General features: G+C 35.9%; 2 protein-coding genes across 2 annotated transcripts in view; one reads left to right on the forward strand and one right to left on the reverse strand.

The window, feature by feature from the left end:
* The window catches only part of LOC128987654 (uncharacterized), a 30,098-nt gene extending 17,623 nt beyond the window's left edge, over window positions 1-12,475 (forward strand). Inside the window, exons 10-13 of the mRNA XM_054408612.1 lie at window positions 256-409; window positions 1,286-1,421; window positions 3,338-3,540; window positions 12,314-12,475. Of these exons, the coding sequence (XP_054264587.1) occupies window positions 256-409; window positions 1,286-1,421; window positions 3,338-3,540; window positions 12,314-12,456 (636 nt within the window). The 3' untranslated portion in view covers window positions 12,457-12,475. The remainder of the gene's footprint in view (window positions 1-255; window positions 410-1,285; window positions 1,422-3,337; window positions 3,541-12,313) is intronic.
* Window positions 696-21,747, reverse strand: part of LOC128987655 (lipid droplet-regulating VLDL assembly factor AUP1-like) — a 60,103-nt gene continuing 39,051 nt past the window's right edge. The window contains exon 11 of the transcript XR_008490263.1: window positions 696-872. The gene's annotated coding sequence lies outside the window, so the exon portion shown is untranslated. The remainder of the gene's footprint in view (window positions 873-21,747) is intronic.

A 21,747-nucleotide genomic window follows, 5' to 3' on the forward strand; every position in this document is an offset into this window, starting at 1 on the left:
ACCAGGGCCATGGAAGATTAAGAACAGAAAGTAAATGCTACACCACCCCTATCTTTTTTAATGAAAAATCAGATTTTTGAACTTGCAACCAGTAAGACTGAATGAAAGTATTGAATTTAAATTTGTCTTTCTACATTTGTGCCTCAACTCCTCTCAGGTTTTTAAAATTTAGTGTTTTGTAGTTGTATTGGATATTTTGTATACCTCATAGTCAATATTGCCAACATTAATGTATGGATCTGTTGATGGTTCCAGAACATGTCTACAGTTGTATTAGATATTCTGGCATCTGTCTGCCGCACAGTCAGTCTTGCCAACCTACACATGATGTTCCCTGATCCTCACTACTGGCGGCAGCGGCTTGATGAAATGCCACAGTTTGCCAGCAATTATGTTGAAGACTACTTAGGTAACTCAAAATGATGTGGTGGGCACAGTGCAACTTTAACAGATTAGTATGCTTTTACATCTAATCTAGTACATGAGTAAATTATCTGTGGTATGAGGAAATTTCCTGAAGAGCACTAAACCTTAATTGTCAAGGGTGGTAAGTGTCACAAAATTAAATACTGGAATTTCAATCAAATTTATTTCAGCAAACGTTTTTCCCAATCATGTTGGCATCTGTACACTGGAATATTCAGTCCCCTAGCAGCTCTTCAGATGAGCTGTCAGTAGAGTTGCAGCTCTTTACTGCACATAAGTCAAGCTGGGCCAGTTCAATTGTACAATTCGTGATTGTCGTTCAATTGTTTTATAAGAAATTTTATCAGGTATTATTTTTCTTTATGCCATTTAGTTACAGCTAACATGGTGCTGACATGGTGAAGCAGACCACCTGTTCACATACTTTTACGAGAGTACGTTGTCACCTAGAAACACGAAATAAAATTAGTCCCCCGTAAATAATACATGAAGAATACATTTAAAATACTTAGAACATGATCCAAGCACAGGTTGTTCCACAAATGAAGGTCACTGTTATAACTCTCAAAATTTCCCTAGGTCAACCCTATATGACATTGGACATTTTTAGAAAGTTATTGCTTAGAGCAACATTTTGGCGAAAACAGAACTCAATTATCTTAATTTGTTTCAAAATGGTAGCCATTTTTTTTTGACGTAATACTCTGTTTTTTTTTTTTTTAAACCGCTAAGCTTTTTTCATATGTAATTAAAAAATCGTAATCCTAGTTAATTATTATTTGTGATCAATAGTCCTTTGAGTACTGAAATAGACAGAGGATGTTGTAATTAGTAATTACTCAGATGTTTAATATTGTAGAGGAGGTGCTGAGGCCAGTGTTGTCTGCCACCACCCACCTTCCCCTCAGTGTCCAACAGAGAGTCAGTGGAATGGTGCTCAACATCATGTGTGAGGCATGGCTTGACCACATCTACGCTCACCAAATCAAATTCAGGTGATTTTCTCAAAACAATGGTATGTATAGTAAATGTTTACTTATATTACTTATAAGTAATATAAGTTAATTTTGGTACTTTCAAACTTCTCACCAACCAAAGTCTGTGAAATAAACTATTTCGAGGTTCTTTATTTTCCTGTTTCCCTGGACAGTTTTGCTTAGCTACAAATTTCCTGATATTCCACAATGGGCTCCCATGACATAAAATTGTTTTGGGTGAAAAATTTTCTTAAGGGACTTTAAAGTTATTTTAAAGGTAGGTACAATGGTTATTTCAAGATATGGATAATAATAAAAAATCTAATAAATATTATATGTAACCAAATAGAATTATATTTTATGTAGGTTATTTGCTCTAAATTAAAAACTTGTCTCTCATAGAAGGATTCCATTTTCCCTCTTATTAAAGAATTGTCACATACAAGGAATTGGCAGGAGGAAGGGCAGACTCTCTCAGGTGCCAACCTCAAAACAAAAAGTTAAAATTCCAAAAAATACTACACTGTTAATCTAATCTTAACACTGTGCAAAACACCTTATCATTTTAGCTTTTCCATAAAATAGATATAAGCTATAGAATACACATCATACAGTAGAACAATGTCTACAGTAAACAAAAGCCTTCAGCCTTTTGAACTTTATTGATCTGAATTCCCAATCATGTGAATATGAATGAATACTAGTGTACATGTTGCTCAAATTCAAGCAATTGCAAAGTAATACAGGAGTTGTTTGAAAACAAATAATATTCAACATTTCTGATGATTTAAAAAAGGTCAACTGAAAGATTATGTGCCTAATGGAAATACTAACGACGTCTATGCCAGATCAATATAATCAACGTTTCTGGTCAATATTTTATAATTTTTCAAAAGCTGATCTAGGTTTTTTAGAGTTTTCTACAACCCGACTTACTCATAACCGCATAAGGTTGTCATGTTTATCCTCGTCATTGACAATGTAGCCTGCATGGTACCGGCATAGTTGCCAGTATGTATACAGTCTTTCAGTCTTTTTTTTAATAGCGATAAAATATGTTCACACCTACCTGATTTCCTTGCATAACCTGCACGTTACAATTTTATTTGGTTCAACTGACATTCATGTGGTTAGTCGCTGTAATAATGTCAATTATATTTACCTGAGAAAATGCAGATTTTAAAGACTTGATATTGTTCAGATGGGATTTTGTTTCCCTTAACTTTGAATAATAGTTAATTAAACATTGAATCCTTTAAAAAAAGTTTTAGTAAAGGTTTCATGGAAGTAATCATTTTCTTCAAAAATCACTTGACTTTTATGGAAACATAGATTTCCTTGCTGTACCAATTTTATTTAGCCTTGAAGGGGTTTCCTCTGCAATTATCACAAAGTCAGTAAAATTTCATGTTTGTAGCACGCACTTCCTTGAATTGCAGCTTAATAATATTAACAGCAATTAAATTATCCAGCTGATCATAATGTAAACAAATATGTTCTTCATAACATGGACCTTTAAATTGAATTATCACACAACCCATGTTTACATTTAAAAATTTCTCAAAAAGCACCCCTACCCCCCAAATTGGGTCCTTTTGGGGCATTTCCTTAATTTTAAAATAATTTTATTGGATTTGGCATGTTCAAATTAGGGGGAAATGAGAACAAACAAGTATTAAAAGCCTTACATTTGTACACAATAGATATGGAAAGTTTTCAAATGAACACCCTGTATAATATAAGTTCACAGTGGAAGCTTCAACAAGAGGACAAATAAATGTAATGTAAAGTAATCAATGTAAAGTATTATGTATTAATGTATGTATGTAATGTATTAATGTGAAGTATGGTATTTTATATTGTCATCTTATAGTATTGGCAAAGTGATGGTATATAATGTCAAGTATAATATGATGTGTCCGCTGCCTATACAGTGAGTGGGGAGCACTGCAGCTGCTGACAGACTTTGGCGCAGTGCCGACGTGGCTGCTGGAGCGAGTGAGCCTCTCAGGAGAGCTGCGGAAACATTTGCTCAACACAGAGGTGCTGCGGCGCTGTGAGGGTGTCGGGAGACTGTTGCTGCGGCGACCTGGAGAACGAATCCCCATGACAATTGCTCCCTCCCGCAAGAAACACGGTAATCTCTTTGTACATAAATTCATTAAACCGAAATTAGGCCTACTGAAGAAGAATATACACCGTGCATAGTAAAGATTCTACAATTTACAACAAATTTGTTTGCTGGATAATTTGGATAGCGAGATGTGGCAGAAATCAATTTGTTGAGTCTAAATTAATTATCATGCATCAAAATTACAGTGTGTATATGTTGAATGTAATTTTATTTTTATATAATATGTTTGCTGTTACTTGTTCTGTATTTAATTTAATTTATGTTGGTAACAGCTGATCATGTGTAAATAGTTAGGATTGTTTTTATTGTAATGAGAATTGTTGAATAAGTTATGTTTGAGTAAAAAAATGTTGTGTGTGTACTTCAGTAAAGTAAAAGATAATTATTGTAACAGTAAAAACCTTAGGTGTTAGTAATTTACTTTCACTTAACCCTTGATCTGGCGGTCATTTTATTCACCAGTGGCGGGTATATTTTGGCGCTTTTGTAGTGGTATCATATATTTTGCCACAGAACATTTATTTGTGAATATAAGTACACACATATATATATTTTCTATTTCAGTGATGAATTTATAATATAATAATATAAAAATATTCTTTTCCTAGCAATGCGTTTAGGCGTAGTAGCAAAAGGTTTGCAAATTTTTGGATTATGCAAATTAGAAATTTCAAAAACAACCCACAAGAAAACCACAAAATAATTTTTTTACACATTTTATCTAAATGTAAAGTTTGTGTGAAATATGATTCCCTACGTAGAAATATCAATGTTTTTTAAATACTCATAAAAATAAAATTATAAAAAATAAATTCTTCATACACGTTTTCTTTTTTGAAAAACTAGCAAATTATTTTTTGTCACATAGGAAATAATAGAATGCATCAACAAAAAATGAAATGATACTGTACAATAGGTAATAAAAAGATCTTTCTGAAAATATATAGTTGTATTTAGTTGAAATCTAAAATGTCGGAGAAATTTACGTCGGAATGTAAAATTTTGAAGATTTTTTTACAAAAAAATAATATTTATGACATTTTTAAAAACAAATAAAATTTTTACAATCAACCTTATAGATTCACAGGGAATTGTAGGGAATTTATTGTAGTTTCAGAATATGTACTAATATTGTATACAATTTAATTGACAATCACCAAAAACAGCTGTTGTTGTAGTCAGGTGACCAAAACTTTCCACCGCCAAAATCTATTTTGAACTCTCTAGTTTTTCAAACTACCGTTTCTCGCTACATAATACTCACTCAATAATGTTTTATGCATGAAAATGAATCCTCAGAATCCCATCTTTCTAATAGTATAAGATTTATTGCGTTTTAAAACCGTTTTCATATTTTAATAATAGAAAAACATGACCCATGTCATCTTGGTCTATAATCGACCAGCGCCACTGAGAACTCACGTTTTAGTGGTCTAAAATCGACCAGCGCCAGATAGAGGGTTAAGTCAACAGGTTATGGGGCCCAGAAAAATTCATTGATTCAACCATAACTGTAAAAACAAGAAGTAATCTTCTGGTAAAAACCTAAGAGTTAAAGTGTAGTGAAGGTGAGTGAAAAAGTAAAAGTAAGACTAACAATGGCATCAGTAAAAGAAGATGATTTCGTAGAAAAACTCAAAGGAGTTGAAACTTTTCCATTGTGGAAATTTCAGATTAAAATAATATTTCAATCCAGTGATTTGATGAGTATTGTTGATGGTTCTGAGAAACTTGAAGATATGGGTGATGGAAAGAAGAAGGCTGATTGGATTAAAAGAGATGCCAAGGCTCAGAAGTGTATAGTTAGTTCTATTGAGAAGGGACCGATGTTACATATCATTAACTGTGAAAACTCAAGAGAAATGTTTTTGAAGCTGTGTAATATTTATGAAAGAGACTCAGAGCAGCAGAAGTACTCGTTATTACAAGAATTCTTTAACCTCAGGTATGAGCCTAATTCTGATATAAGTTCTCACATAAGTAGAATTGAAAACATAGCACACAGACTAAAAACTTTAAAACAAGATATTGATGACAAAATGGTAATATCAAAAATTCTTGTCAGTCTGCCAGATAGATTTAAGTATTTTGTAACTGCCTGGGAATCAATGCCCAATGAAGAAAAGACATTGGCAAATCTAACAGCGAGACTGTTAGCAGAAGAGTCAAGAAGTGAGTTAAAGGAGGTAAGCCTAGAGAAAAATCTTGCGTTCCAAGTTGTTTGTCACAACTGTAAAATTCCAGGTCATAAAGCAAAGTACTGCAAGAAGCCTACATACAATAGGGCTAACTCTGATAATGAGAGGCGTTGTTTTAAATGCAATGCTGTTGGTCATTTAGCAAACACCTGTGGAAATGTAAAAAATGTTGTTAACAAGTTTGAAAAAAGAAATGTAAAGCCAAATTTATTTTGTAATATATGTAAAAAGTAAAATCATAATGAAAAAGATTGTTACTTTAGAAAAAGCCAGAACCTAAATGCCCGCTAGTAAAACTGTGTCTTTTTTGTCGTATGATGATGGACAAAATGTTCGGGGTAATAGTGGGACTGTAAACTTTGTATCTGAATGGGTTGTTGATTCAGGCACATCTTCACATATGACAAATTGTGAAGATTTGTTAAGTAATAAACAAAATATTTCTTCTGAAATATATGTTGCTAAGAAAAATCAAACCATGTTAGCTTCAACGAGTGGAACTGTAAAATCCAAAGAATGTATGTAGCACAAATAATGTGCTATATGTTCCTGAACTCAGTAAAAACTTGTCTGTTTCTGCAATAACTAATAATGGTGGTGAGGTTACTTTCTCTGAAAATACAACAGAGAATGACAAGAAAGGAGAAAAAAATGAAAATGACAAGAAAGAACACAAAAATGAAAATGACAAGAAAGAAGACAAAACTGAAAATGAAGATAGTGAGAGTGCAGACAAAACTGAAAATGAAGATATTGAGAGTACAGATAATCTAAGTGAGATAAGTAATAATGAAGTAGAGTTTGAGTTGGTTTCAGACAAAAATGAAATCAATGAAGAACAGCCAAGTTCAAGTAATACTGATACTACACAAAGCATCAAACTAAGAAGAAAAACTAAACTACCTGAAAGATATAAAGATTTTGTGATGTTGACATATGAAGAAGCAATAAAAGGACCAGATAAAAAAAATTGGCTACAAGCAATTGAGGATGAGAAAAACTCCCTAATTGAGAATGAAGCGTGGGAAGTGGTTGACAAAAAGCAAGCACTAAACAAGAAGATCCTAAGTAACAAGTGGGTATTAACAAGAAAGGATAACGGAAAATACAAAGCGAGACTAGTTGTAAGAGGTTTTGCACAAGAAAAAGGTATAGACTATGAAGAAACCTACAGCCCAGTTGTAAGTAATTCAACTTTACGTTTGTTGTTTTCATTAGCTGCCAAACAAAATCTCAAACTAATGCAATTTGATGTTAAAACTGCTTTTCTCTATGGAAATTTAGATGAAGAAATTTATATGTATGTACCTGAAGGGTTTGATAATAAAGATAAAGTTTTGATATTAAGAAAGACTTTATATGGACTTAAACAAGCTCCATTTAAATGGAACCAGTTGTTTACAAACTGCTTACTAAAATATGGCTTAAAACAAACTCAGTCTGACCGTTGTGTTTTTAGAAATGGCAGTATTCATCTTGCTATATTTGTTGATGATGGAATTCTTGCTGGTTCAGATGAAAGAGAGATGAAGAAACTTTTGGACGAGCTGTCTAGAGATTTTAAAATAAAAACAGACGAAAACCCATCAAACTTTCTTGGAATGGAAATTTGATATTCAAGGGAAGGGATATTGTTAACACAAAAGAACTATTCAAACAGTATTCTCGAAAAATATGGAATGATAGATTGTAAACCTGTAGACACTCCCATTTGTCCATTGAAAACGAGCAAACCTGATGAAGAAGTAAGCTGCCTGACAAAAGATTCTCCTTACAGAGAAGTTGTAGGAAGTTTGCTGTACTTATCCAATAAAACCAGACCTGATCTTACACTTGCTGTGGGATTAGAAAGTAGACGTGTTGAGAATCCAAGCAATGAAGATTTTGTAAATGTCAAACGAACCTTAAGATAATTAAAGGTACTCAAGACGCAGGAATATTATTTTCAGCATCAGGAGAAAATTAACTAAATGTATATTGTGACGCAGACTATGCAAATTGCAAGCATACAAGAAGAAGTACTACTGGATTTGTCATAATGTATGGAGAAGACCCAATAAGCTGGTGTACAAGAAGACAACCGATTGTAGCTTTGTCCAGCACTGAAGCAGAATACATTGCAGCGGCGGAATGTGTCAAAGAGTGTTTATATTTAAAAACTTTCTTGCAAGAGTTGAGTGGAACTAATGTTGAAACAAACCTAAACATGGACAATCAAAGTGCTATTAAGCTTTGTAAAAATGGAATTTTTAATAAGCGAAGCAAACACATTGATGTTCGCTACCATTTTTTGACTGAAAATGTAAGGCAAGGTAAAATAAACATTTCTTTTGTTTCTACATCCGAGAATGTTGCGGATATGTTTACAAAACCCTTGAACAATGTTAAGTTTCATCAATTTAGCAAAGCTTTGATCAACTATCCAAAATCTTGAACAGAAGACGATAATCGAGATATTTATTTTTTGTTTCTTGTATAAAATTAAAATTAAGGGAAGGTGTTGAATGTAATTTTATTTTTATATAATACATTTGCTGTTACTTGTTCTGTATTTAATTTAATTTATGTTGGTAACAGCTGATCATGTGTAAATAGTTAGGATTGTTTTTATTGTAATGAGAATTGTTGAATAAGTTATGTTTGAGTAAAAAAATGTTGTGTGTGTACTTCAGTAAAATAAAAGATAATTATTGTAACAGTAAAAACCTTAGGTGTTAGTAATTTACTTTCACTTAAAGCAGGAAACCCACTAGTCCGACGCTCTCTGACACGACAACTTCCGTCAAGTCTCCAACACCTTCCGACGCCTTCCGCAATTTTAAGGCATTAACCCATTGGTCCGACGGGCTCCGACAGTAGTAGGCCTCCGACGAGAAATACACCATCACTCTTAACAGTGCCAGTTGCGATGGAACAAAGGATCACATACTGTTCACAAGCAGTAGTTAGGGAAAAATTAATGAAAAAAAGTCCATAACATTAATGACGATCTCTGTTAATATGAGAGATTACAATGGTCAAGGACCTTCCTAGACCCACCTTGATAATTCCGGTAACATTTACTGTACTACAGGGAAGTTAGCAAAAAGTACAGTACAAAACGTAAACAATAATACCCCCGTCGCAGCAAACCTGCCGACTAAGCAAATTTCTATTTACCTAAATTGATTTTCAATTAAGTGTATTTAATTAACATTAGGTTTTATGCGTACCTAGGATTGCTGCTACAGGGAGGGTAAAAAGTGTGGTTTTTAGTAAAGTATTAATAACTTAGTATAAAATAAAGAAATTTACCAAGTGTGATCAAAATATATCCAGCAGAAAGCAAACTTACAATAGGCTATTTTATAATATTCTCCATAAGAATAAAATGAGAATTTTAAAATAAAAATTCTTTGAATATTCTCCATAACCAATAATTGTACAAAAACACCACACTCTTGTGATCACATGTTCCATATCCGTTCCACATATTGTGATCACACACAAAGCTAGACAGTAAATCTAGGCCTAGTGCACACAGAGTTAAGAAATGACGGATCCGACATCCGACAAGAATGCCCCAGAGAGCAATGTTGTCGTGACGTGTCGGATCGGAAGGTGTCGTGTCTGACTAGTGGGTTACAGTCCGTTTAAAATAATGCAAAGTAATTCTGTCGGAAGGTGTCGGAGCCTTGACGGAAGGTGACGTGTCGGAGAGTGTCGGACCAGTGGGTTTCCTGCTTAAGTCAACAGTATACCCACTCGTGTTTCCTACTCATCTTTTAAAAAAATTGGTGGTACAGTCGTCAACAGCTTTTGACTGTGGTTACTAAGACCACTATCACAAGTTTACTGACGTTAATACAGTTAAGTATATGGAAGTAGAAAATGTGAGCTAGAGGTAGAGGGAGTTCGGAGGTGGTCTTAAATACTTAGGGGAGACCGGGGGAATGATCCACACTGGGCAATGCACAGGTCTTAGCTGAGTAATAGGCTTCAACAAATCGGAAGTAGACTTATTTTTTAATAACCTCAAAAATCTAATGTACAATCACAAATTTCCAACAAGTCGAGTCTTAAACATGGATGAAATTGGGATTTCATCTGTTCCAAAGCCTGGCCACATTCTAGCGCCAAAGGGCTAACCAAACAAGTTGGTGGAGTTACAAGTTGGGAAAGAGGACGGAACGTCACCGTAGTCTGTGTTTTTATTGCATCCGGCCAGTATGTACCCCCGATGTTCATATTTCCTCCCAAAAGAATGATGCCTCTTCTTGAACGTGGTGGACCAACCGGTTCCATTTTTAGTTGCTCTCACAATGGCTGGTCCAACGAGGCACTTTTTTGGGCTGGTTTCAACAAGCGGTTTTGCAAACCAACTCAAGACGAACCGGTTCTCCTAGTTATGGACAACCATGGGAGACATATCTCCTTAGACAGCTACACATTCTGCCACAAGAATCACATTCACATTCTGTCAATACCTCCTCACACATCACACAAGATCCAGCCACTAGATGTGTCATTTTATCCACTGACAAGCGCTTTCAATAAGGAGTTTGACAAGTTTATGAGGGCTAATGTTTACAAGAAAATCACACCCTACGACATTGCTCACATTTTCAACCAAGCTTATATGGATGTGGCGACCATAGAAAAAGCCGTATCAGGCTTTGCAAGCACAGGCATTCATCCAGTAAATTGAGACAAGTTTAAAGAAAAAGATTTTTTGTCTGAACGCTGTTTAAGAGGACTTGTCATTGACGACCTAGTTGGCGAGGAAACAAGAAAAATCTACAACCAAGCCTAAAACAACCAATCTCAGACACCTGTGAACAACAAACCTACTATTTACCAAAATCTAGTCGCTGAAGAACAAACACTTGCTATCAATGAGCAGGATGGTTACTTAGATCTGCCAGGTCCATCGGGAATGTCAAAGAAAGTCACTTCTGAAACAGCTCTTTAACAACAGTGGAAAGATTACATCAGTTATAAATAACTTTTTCTCCACTCCCAGCTTTGGCAGCTGAACAGCTGTCCATGTTAACTCCAATGAAAACCACTCTTGAAGAAGCTTTAGAAAAAAGGAAACAGAGAGAGTTGAACAAATCAAATGCTGCCAAAAGGGCAGCAGCAAAACTGTTGAAAATATTTAACAGCAAGTTAGACATAGGTCTTCAGCCTAAAAAGAAACCACGAATTAAGAAGGAAGAAAAAGAAACCCTGGGAGAAATACTAATACAAAATGTGGGACCTGTAGAAGTCAAATAGACTTTGACTCTTCTTCAGAGGAAGATGTGCCATTAAGCAAAATTATGACGACGACAATACTTTTGATTTGTGTGTCGAGGACGTTGAATACTGTTAGTGTACGGGGAGTATGGTCCTACTTCTGAAATGTGGTATCAGTGTGTAATATGTGGAAAATGGGCACACTCATAGTGCAGTGGTTACAATACTCAAGAAAACTACCCATGTGATTTTTGCTCAAATTAGAACGACAGAGACTAACTTGGCCTACCTAATAGTAATTTACTCAACTATACTATATGTTGTGTTTTATTACATCCTTTACCATTATTCATAGATTATTTGCTGTGTCTTGATGGTGTGGTGGCACCCCAGTGGTGTGGCGGAATAACTCCAGGTACCGGGGTAATTCCGCCACTGTGCAAGCTTTTAGAAAAAAAATTTACTTTGTTTCTACTTTCTATTAAAGATTTCGATTTCAAAAAAATACTACAACATAGGTTATCAAACTTAGTATGCTTTATTTATTACAATTTACATCAATTCTAACACAGTTCTGCATGAAATTTCAATTTCACTCAAGGTGGCGCGATTCCCCCGGTCTACGCTACACAATGTTTTCCATGGTGTAAGCAAACTGCTGTTGTTCATCAGGCTCATTTTCTCAATGTTGGGGATAATTTTGTATGCTGACCATGGTGTGACTGAATGAGAGGGATTATTAAACTAATAGGGGACGTCTCTACTCTATAAGACTATCAAGGACTACGAACGGTCAACCCTAGAATTCTGAAAAAGGCAAATCTTGCAGCAAAGTTTAGTTCAATTTCAATTCAATAACTATCACAATGGAAACTGATGAACAACTTCTGCCAGCCCTGTTGTACAAATTTGTAAAGGCCCATACACTCCCCATGTGACTACTGCACACTTTCTAAGTCCAACCACAAACAACAAGAGGTCTCGAAGACCTTGATTTATGAACAACTCTCTGCATCTGAGGCCCTCATATATGGACCACCATTTAATTAGAATAGAGTATGGTTGAATAAGCCATTCATAGAGTATGGTGCTGAAAAATTCCTTTTTGCTCTTATTTTTGATACTTTTACTATTAATGTAACATACAAGGTGCTATACATAGTTTAGTTGTTATTTTAGATCAGGTTGGTGCTAGATTTAAAAGTTGGAGTAGGTCTATTTGACAGAAATTAGTAAATTACATCAATACACTCTTTGTAGCTCAGTTGAACTGCATCCATTCTCATGCTAACACTGTTTACAACTTTAACATGGGTATGGAGGGTTTACTCCTGTCAAATCTAACTGATGTGTTGTCACAGACTCGGATGACAGCCCTGCACGCACACCGGAGCTGATGCCAGCTGAGATGTACGTACCTAACCAAGAGCAGTGGCTGCAGCTACGAGCACCAAGAAAAGGTAGAGCATTGACACTCTGCTGCACACACCTCCTTACTGCGTGAACAATAAACTATTTTTTATAACCTGTTTAAAACACTTCATTCATCTTTCCTTCCTCCAATACATTGTCATTCCAACTTCTTTGAGAGTAAAGCAAAATACTAGTTGATAAGTGCGGCCTCTATGATTTTTCTATGAGAATGGTCGTTCTAGAACGTTTTAGGTAAGGGGTGGGATTTCAGATGACTCAATTCTGTGATGCTAGTCCCCAACTTATCACCCGTTGTTTCCCGTCTAGAAACTAAAGTTCTTTGTTCCTTGTCTAATATGAATCACTTAGTCCAAAAACCATTGATACATTCAGTGTGAGTTGAGGTATAGTACACACAGCATCAGGTTTGAATAATCACAACATTCTGTATTAGTCATGATTCGAAATAGTCCGTGCCACACTATTTCCATAGAATGCAGCAAAGGAAACTATTTACTTTTGGATAAGTCCAACCCCAATCGCAGCACACCTGTGCACTCAAAAATGTTTGAATTGTCCACTATTTTAAATATGTAAACATAAAACGTAAAAACCTTTATCAAATTATAAACAATAAAAGGGATGGCAATCCCTTGATATTTTTATCTTTTTTTCTTCTATCTCAGGTATTCCAAATGCCTCCCGATTTGTCATTAACCCACCACATTACTGTCATTAAAAGAATGAACTCCGATAATACTAATACCAAACTTAAATCCACCCAAGCTGCTCAACAGAACCAGACTGACTATGAAATAAAAAATGACACCAAACTTGATCGAAGCAACAATCATCAGTGGTAAGTTAAAAGGAGAAATATTCTTAATCCCAAGAATACTGATGATTTCATCCGAATTACCTTTGAATTCAAGATACTACAATTTCCAATTCAATTCGCAATCACCATTATAAGGCATAAGGGCAATCCCTGACTATCGCCAGTTTAAATTTATAAAATTCATGCTTTTCGCATGGACAGCTGTATGTTGCATGCTCACGTGGTGGTAGGTACGCTTAAAAACTTATATATTTATAGTATACACCTAATGAAAAAACGAAAAAACATTGTCTATCCACTTCCACTGGCAGTTAAGTAAAATAAATATTCTATTTTTATTTTTGGTATACATTTTTATTATTTATCGTAAAGAACAAATTATTATATAAAATAATAGTTGTTAGCGCAGCAACGCACGCCGGGTAACTGCTAGTGGTTTAAAGTTCAAACATTTTATGGTTTTTTTTTTCTTCAGACGGGAATCATTTGTTGTATTACTTCAGGCTGGGCCTAAAAGTTGTGGTATAATCACTTACATAAAATCTATTGGTGATTAGTGGGATTTGAACCTGGGACAGAAGTACCACACTCTACCACTAGATCAGCTCGCTCCCATTGTTAAGAATGATGATACAATAGATTGCCATATGTGTGAAAGAGGTGAGACCAGTTTGCTGAAGGTAAAGATGTTATTTTACATTCCGACTTTGACTTAAACATAGGTGATGAGAACAACGGTGGATGAGAGCAGTGTTTCAATCTAGATAATGCAATATTAGACTTATGTTCATCCCTAAGTTCATTGAGCGGAGCGAGCGAAGCTCTTATACGTCGACTCTTATGCATTTCGTAATACGCAAACTCCTCCTACACGGCTGAAGCAATCGTTTTCAAATTTTGCATGGTCATAAAGACTATATCGGTGGGTGCCAACATCTATATGGCGCTAAAAAAGTCTCTCAGGAATCCGCCCCAATGGGTCTCAAAGTTTCAATGTAATCCTTATGGAAGCAGTATTTGACACATAAACAAAGACATATCAGCTGTTGACTTTGAACAGAAACGGTATGGAACATAAATATAATCAAATGACGACACTAGCTTGAGGTCCGTGACGTAGGAAATGGTGAAGGAAGTAGTAAAGGTGAGCAGTTTGGAGTGTGGAAACTGTTTATGACGATTAGATTTAGGTATCTGCATTCCTAAAATTCTATGGGAAGGGAGGAAAACAGGTCCGCGACGCAGGAAGTGGTAAAGGAAGTAGTCAAGGCGTGCTGTCCGGAGTGTGGGAACTGTTTATGACGATTATATTAAGGTATTTGCAAACCTATGATGCTATGGGAAGAGAGGGAAACAGGTCCGTGACGTAGGAAGTAGTGAAGGAAGTAGTAAAGGCAAGCAGTCCGGACTGTGGGAACTGTTTGTGACGATTAGATTAAGGTATCTGCAATCCTAAAATGTTACGGGAAGGGAGGAAAACAGGTCCGTGACGTAGGAAGTAGTGAAGGAAGTAGTAAAGGCAAGCAGTCCGGACTGTGGGAACTGTTTGTGACGATTAGATTAAGGTATCTGCAATCCTAAAATGTTACGGGAAGGGAGGAAAACAGGTCCGCGAAGTAGGAAGTGATGAAGGAAGTAGTCAAGGTGAGCTGTCCGGAGTGTGGGAACTGTTTATGACGATTAGATTAAGGTATCTGCAATCCTAAAATGCTATTGGAAGGGAAGGAAGCAGGCCCGCGACGTAGGAAGTGGTGAAGGAAGTAGTAAAGGCGAGCTGTTCAGGGTTAGGGATCTGTTTATGACCATTATATTAAGGTATTTGCAATCCTATGATGCTATGGGAAGGGAGGGAATCAGGTCCGTGACGTAGGAAGTAGTGAAGGAAGTAGTTGGCGTAAAGGCAAGCTGTTGGAAATCTTTAACTTGGTCCTCTTTGGATGATTTTTTAACAACACTTTGAGAAACACATGTTATTAGTTTTCAATTTGTCTAAATAATGTTATAATTGTTTTGTAGAAATATAATAATAGTGGGGTCGTATAGCTGCATATAGTGGCAGAATATTTCAGTTCTGGCAGAGAGGCTGCAATTTTAGGTGGTTATAGTATACAAGTTTCTGAACCTAAAACCGCCCAGACCCCAATTTTTAAGGACCTCGGTCGTCCGTAATGACGTCATCAAAATGGCGGCCGTAAGAGGATGCTGGGTCCCCATGAATTGTTGCTATAACGACCGAATGCCTGAACCGATTTTTATGAAATTTGGCACACAAGTACTTTAATACATTATCTCGGCCCAGGTTGTCAATGGTCGAGTTTGATAAAATCGTTTCAAAATGGCGGCCGTTAAAAGCTCAAATAAAAAATAATCTTTCAGTGTTTTGTGTTCTCAACTCCCTCCAGAGATCTGCAGTAACCTATTCACTTTCCTTGCAATCAAAGGTTGCATTACCGTCTCTGCATTTCATGGAATAGGCAAAATACCCCCACCACAGCAAACCTGCAGATTAAGTGAGTTTCAATTTCCCTGATTTGATTTTCAATTAAATCAATGTCAATAACATTAGGTTTCATGAGTACCTAGGTTTGCTGCTACAAGGAGATTAATAAAGTGAGTTTTTATTAATATATTAATAGCTTAGTTTAAAATAAATAAATTTGCCATGTTTCAAAATATGTTATCATAAACAAGCAAACTACAACAGTTTATGTACTCTCCGTAATAATAACATTTGAGTTTTAAATTTACAATATTTTGAATTTTCTCCGTAACCAATAACCTCATAAAAACACTTCAATTCACTAATTATTTGTTTGATTAAGATCTTCAAAATAGTTTAGAGAAAAATTAGGGAATTTCATGTTTTGAGGGTCAAACATGAGGTTCGAACATAAGACCGAACATAAGAAAACCCAATTTTTACCCCTTAAATCACCCCAAAAACCCCGTTGCCATGGTCCGACCACGCTGGTTCGCGATCTTGTTTGAAGAAACGTTGGTTTACACGTTTTTGCAAAATTTCATTAAGATCGGATAATTTTTGCTAACGGACACACACATATACAGTGTGTTCAAAAAAGGTAGGGACAAAGTTTAAGAATTGATTCATTGGATCAAAATAAGAAGAACATAAGGAATAACATTTTTTTACAAAATCGCTTCGTTAATAGATATCCATCATTTTATATGTTTACTCGAACCAGCATGATCGGACTATGGGAACGGGGGTTTATGGGGGGTTTTATGGGGTGAAATTTGGTTTTTCCCATTTTGGACCCAAAAAACATAAGATTTAGCAATTTCTTTCCAAACCATATTGTGGAGCTAAAAGAGAAACAAATAATTTAGTATATTGAAGTGTCATTATGTGCCTAACGGTAACCAAGAAAATTAAAAAAAAAATTTTAAATTCCCATGTTATTCTAATGGAGAATAAGTAAACTGTTGTATTTTGCTTGTTTATGAACATATTTTGATCAAATTTGTAAAAATTATTCATTTCATACTATACTATTACATTTCATAAAAAAATATGTTTTTACCCTCCCTGTTGCAGCAAACGTAAGTACTCGTTAAACAAATGCTATTTAAATGGGGAATAAATGTGATATTTTTAAGGAGATATTTTAGAGTAAATCCAATCAGGCAAATGGAAATTCGCTAAGTCTGCAGGTTTGCTGCGGCGGGGGTATTATAAGTAATTGGTTACGGAGAAAATTTAAAACATTGTAAATTTAAAATTCCCATGTTATCATTACAGAGAGTACAATATAAACTGTTGTAGTTTGCTTGTTTATGATTATATTTTAATGAAACTTGGCAAATTTATTTATTTTAAACTAAGCTATTAATACATTAATAAAAACTCACTTTATTAATCTCCTTGTAGCAGCAAACCTAGGTACTCATGAAACCTAATGTTATGAAATGCAGAGACGGTAATGCAACCTTTTATTGCAAGGAAAGTGAATAGGTTACTGCAGATCTCTGGAGGGAGTTGAGAACACAAAACACTTTAATTTTAGGTTTTAACGGCCGCCATTTTGAAATGACTTTATGAAACTTTACCAATTTCAACCCAGGCCGAGATAATGTATTAAAGCACTTGTTTGCCAAATTTCATAAAAATCGGTTCAGTCATTCGGTCGTTACAGCCAATTCATGGGGACCCAGCATCCTCTTACGGCCGCCATTTTGATGACGTCATTACGGACGACCGAGGTCCTTAAAAATTGGGGTCTGGGCGGTTTTAGGTTCAGAAACTTGTATACTATAACCACCTAAAATCGCAGCCTCTCCGCCAGAACTGAAATATTTTCCTGCTACCCAACCTGACTATAATCAATGAATGTAACTTTTTAAAACTGGTATAACTTATTTGACAAGAAATCAGTTTAATTTCAGAGTTTTGTTACATTTAATGGCGACCCTGCCAGGATAGTTTTGAGTTACTATGTTGAAGTAAACATTCATCATTGTACAGGTAATATACTTTTGATTTATTTTTAAAATGACTGAACTTCAAAGAAGAGCTTACAGGTCAGTCTTTACTAAAGAGGTAAATGCTATTGAAAACCTATTGAGCCAAAATGAAGATTTAAGAACTATTGTTGCCAGGTTTAATGTATTAAATACAACTTATGAAAAGCTTTGTCCTTTAAATGTAAGAACCATAGCTTGGATGTTACGGTTTGAAACCAAGAAGAAGAGCTAGGACATAACGTCAGAAGAATTTCAACAAGCAGAGAAATTACTGTTTAAACTTGTGCAAAGAGACAGGTTCAATGGAGAGAAGAAAAGCAAACATTTAAGTGGAGTTAAAACCATTATTGATGAAGATGGTCTTATTAGATTGAATACAAGATTACTGGATCAAGAATACAGCAAAGAATATACCAGTTGTGTTACCATCTAATCACATTATAACAGAACGAATGATTGAACAACAACATATTAACAGTAAGCATGCTGGTGTTCAAGCACTATTAGTTATTTTGAGGGAAAAAGTTTGGATTTTGAAGGGGAGGAGGACTATTGGTCGAGTCACACATCAATGTATACCCTGTAAAAGGTTTTCAACCAAGCCATGTCAAGCTCCTGTGGCTCCTCTACCTGAAGACCGGACGAATTTGACTTCTTGCTTCCAAGTCACAGGCATTGATCTTGCAGGCCCTAACAAGAGAGTAGAAGAAATGCTAACACAGCAGATGAAGTTTTGGGAGTGAAAAAAGTGGGAAAGAATGATTGGATGTCTGAAGACACATGGAGGAAAGTGGAGGAGAGGAAGAAAGTGAAGGATAAGCTGAACAATTGTAAGACTCGAGGACAAAAGAGAGATATGAAAATAGAATATAGACAAGCAGACATCAAAGTGAAGAGAAGTGCAAGGGCAGACAAAAGAAAGTGGACGAATGAGTATGCTGAGAAAGCTGAAGACGCGGCAAGAAAAGGTGACATGAAAGAGCTGTATAATATAACTAAAAAATTGTCAAAGAAAAGAATGAAGGTTGACAGGCCGATCAAGGACAAGGATGGAAAGATCTTAACTAGTGAAAGTGATCAAATGAAAAGGTGGCATGAGTTCTTTACTGAACTATTTATGGAAGTTGAAGAAAATAATCCCAACATAGAAGAAAACTTTGAAGCCGAGGAAGAAAACATAAATATAAGCCCTCCGACCGAAGAAGAAATAAAACAGGCACTGAAGGAAACAAAGAATTGGAAAGCCCCTTGAGGTTATGAAAGCTAATCCAGAGTTGGCAGCAAAAATTTTAAAGCCTTTATTTCATAAAATTTGGAACGAAGAGACAATACCAAAAGACTGGAAAACAGGATTATTATGTAAACTGCCGAAGAAGGGAGACACAACCAAATGTGAGAACTGGAGAGGTATTACTCTGCTTTCAATTCCTGGGAAAATATTCGCAAGAATTATTTTAAACAGAATCAAAGAGGTTGTTGATAGGAAGTTGAGAAGGGAGCAAGCTGGGTTCAGAAGGAACCGCTCATGCACAGACCAAATAAATACGATGAGGATAATAATCGAGCAAAGTAATGAGTTCCGAGTTGGTTTGTATCTTGTTTTTATTGACTTCCTGAAAGCCTTTGACTCCGTAAAAAGAGAGGGTATTTGGAAAGCACTTAGGAAATTTGGGATCCCTAATAAAATAATAGTTCTTATAAAGGAGATGTACACAAATTACCATTGTAGAGTAATTCATAATGGTAAACTAAGTGATCCTTTGGAGGTAAAGCTAGGAGTTAGGCAAGGCTGTGTTCTGTCACCAACACTTTTTGTGATAGTTCTAAACCAGGTTTTGCAAATAATATCAGAGAAAGGAGCTAGAGGCATATCCTGGGGACTACAACAGAGGCTTGAAGAACTGGCCTTTGCTGATGATATTTGTTTCCTGTCCCATAGATTTGATGACATGACAGCAAAGTTGCAGTATTTGGAAAGTGAACAATCTACAGGCTTAAAAATAAATGTAAAGAAAACAAAATCAATGAGGATAAATGTAGCGAATAACAACAGTTTCAGAATGTCAGATGAAGAAATCGAAGAGGTGGACAGATTTACATATCTGGGAAGTGTCTTAACAAGAGCCGGAGGAGCTGATGAAGATGTAATGTCAAGAATTACTAAAGCTAATGCTGCTTTTGTACAGCTGTATCCAGTGTGGAAGGCTCGTGACATTTCAACCAGAACCAAGTTGAAGATATTTAGTAGCAACGTCAAGTCTGTGTTGCTATATGGGTGTGAGACTTGGAAGGTATCTTCATCTTTGACACAAAAGCTCCAAGTTTTCATCAACAGATGCTTGAGAAAAATACTGAAGATCTACTGGCCGGAGGTTATTTCAAACAGAGAGCTGTGGAAAGCTACAGATGAAGAACCTGTAGAGATACAGATTAAAAAACGCAAGTGGCGATGGATTGGACACACTCTTCGTAAAGATCCAGATGCTGTAGAGAGGCAGGCCTTGAGCTGGAATCCCCAAGGGCATAGGCGAAGAGGAAGGCCTCGAATGACCTGGAGAAGAACTATAGAAGAAGAAATAAGAGATGCAGGGAAAAACTGGAGGGAAGTGAGAGCCTTGGCTGCCAACCGAGTCCGATGGCGTTGATTCGTGGAGGCCCTATGCTCCGTGCAGGAGTGAAAGGAGATAAGTCAAGTAAGTCAAGTTGCCAAATTTCATAAAAATCGGTTCAGTCATTCGGTCGTTACAGCCAATTCATGGGGACCCAGCATCCTCTTACGGCCGCCATTTTGATGACGTCATTACGGACGACCGAGGTCCTTAAAAATTGGGGTCTGGGCGGTTTTAGGTTCAGAAACTTGTATACTATAACCACCTAAAATCGCAGCCTCTCCGCCAGAACTGAAATATTTTCCTGCTACCCAACCTGACTATAATCAATGAATGTAACTTTTTAAAACTGGTATAACTTATTTGACAAGAAATCAGTTTAATTTCAGAGTTTTGTTACATTTAATGGCGACCCTGCCAGGATAGTTTTGAGTTATTATGTTGAAGTAAACATTCATCATTGTACAGGTAATATACTTTTGATTTATTTTTAAAATGACTGAACTTCAAAGAAGAGCTTACAGGTCAGTCTTTACTAAAGAGGTAAATGCTATTGAAAACCTATTGAGCCAAAATGAAGATTTAAGAAATATTGTTGCCAGGTTTAATGTATTAAATACAACTTATGAAAAGCTTTGTCCTTTAAATGTAAGAACCATAGCTTGGATGTTACGGTTTGAAACCAAGAAGAAGAGCTCGGACATAACGTCAGAAGAATTTCAACAAGCAGAGAAATTACTGTTTAAACTTGTGCAAAGAGACAGGTTCAATGGAGAGAAGAAAAGCAAACATTTAAGTGGAGTTAAAACCATTATTGATGAAGATGGTCTTATTAGATTGAATACAAGATTACTGGATCAAGAATACAGCAAAGAATATACCAGTTGTGTTACCATCTAATCACATTATAACAGAACGAATGATTGAACAACAACATATTACCAGTAAGCATGCTGGTGTTCAAGCACTATTAGTTATTTTGAGGGAAAAAGTTTGGATTTTGAAAGGGACGAGGACTATTGGTCGAGTCACACATCAATGTATACTGTAAAAGGTTTTCAACCAAGCCATGTCAAGCTCCTGTGGCTCCTCTACCTGAAGACCGGACGAATTTGACTTCTTGCTTCCAAGTCACAGGCATTGATCTTGCAGGCCCACTCATAACAAGAGAGTAGAAGAAATGCTGGGTTGTAATATTTACGTGTGCAGTTTATAGGGCTGTACACCTTGAATTGATTCCTTCATTGAGCACTGATGCCTTCATTTTAGCCTTAAGAAGATTCATTTCTCGTCGAGGGAGAGTAAATGTCATCTATACCGATAATGGAACCAATTTTGTTGGTTTGAGTAATCAACTTAAGAATCTTAACTGGAGTAAAATTCAAAATGAATTCAACTTAAAGAATATCGTTTGGAAATTCAATCCTCCTGCTGCCCCTTGGTGGGGAGGTTT

The sequence above is a fragment of the Macrosteles quadrilineatus genome, unplaced genomic scaffold, assembly GCF_028750875.1.
Source record: "Macrosteles quadrilineatus isolate MER2022 unplaced genomic scaffold, UCM_ALF_1.0 Scaffold_2__2_contigs__length_208266976, whole genome shotgun sequence".
NCBI lineage: Eukaryota > Metazoa > Arthropoda > Insecta > Hemiptera > Cicadellidae > Macrosteles > Macrosteles quadrilineatus.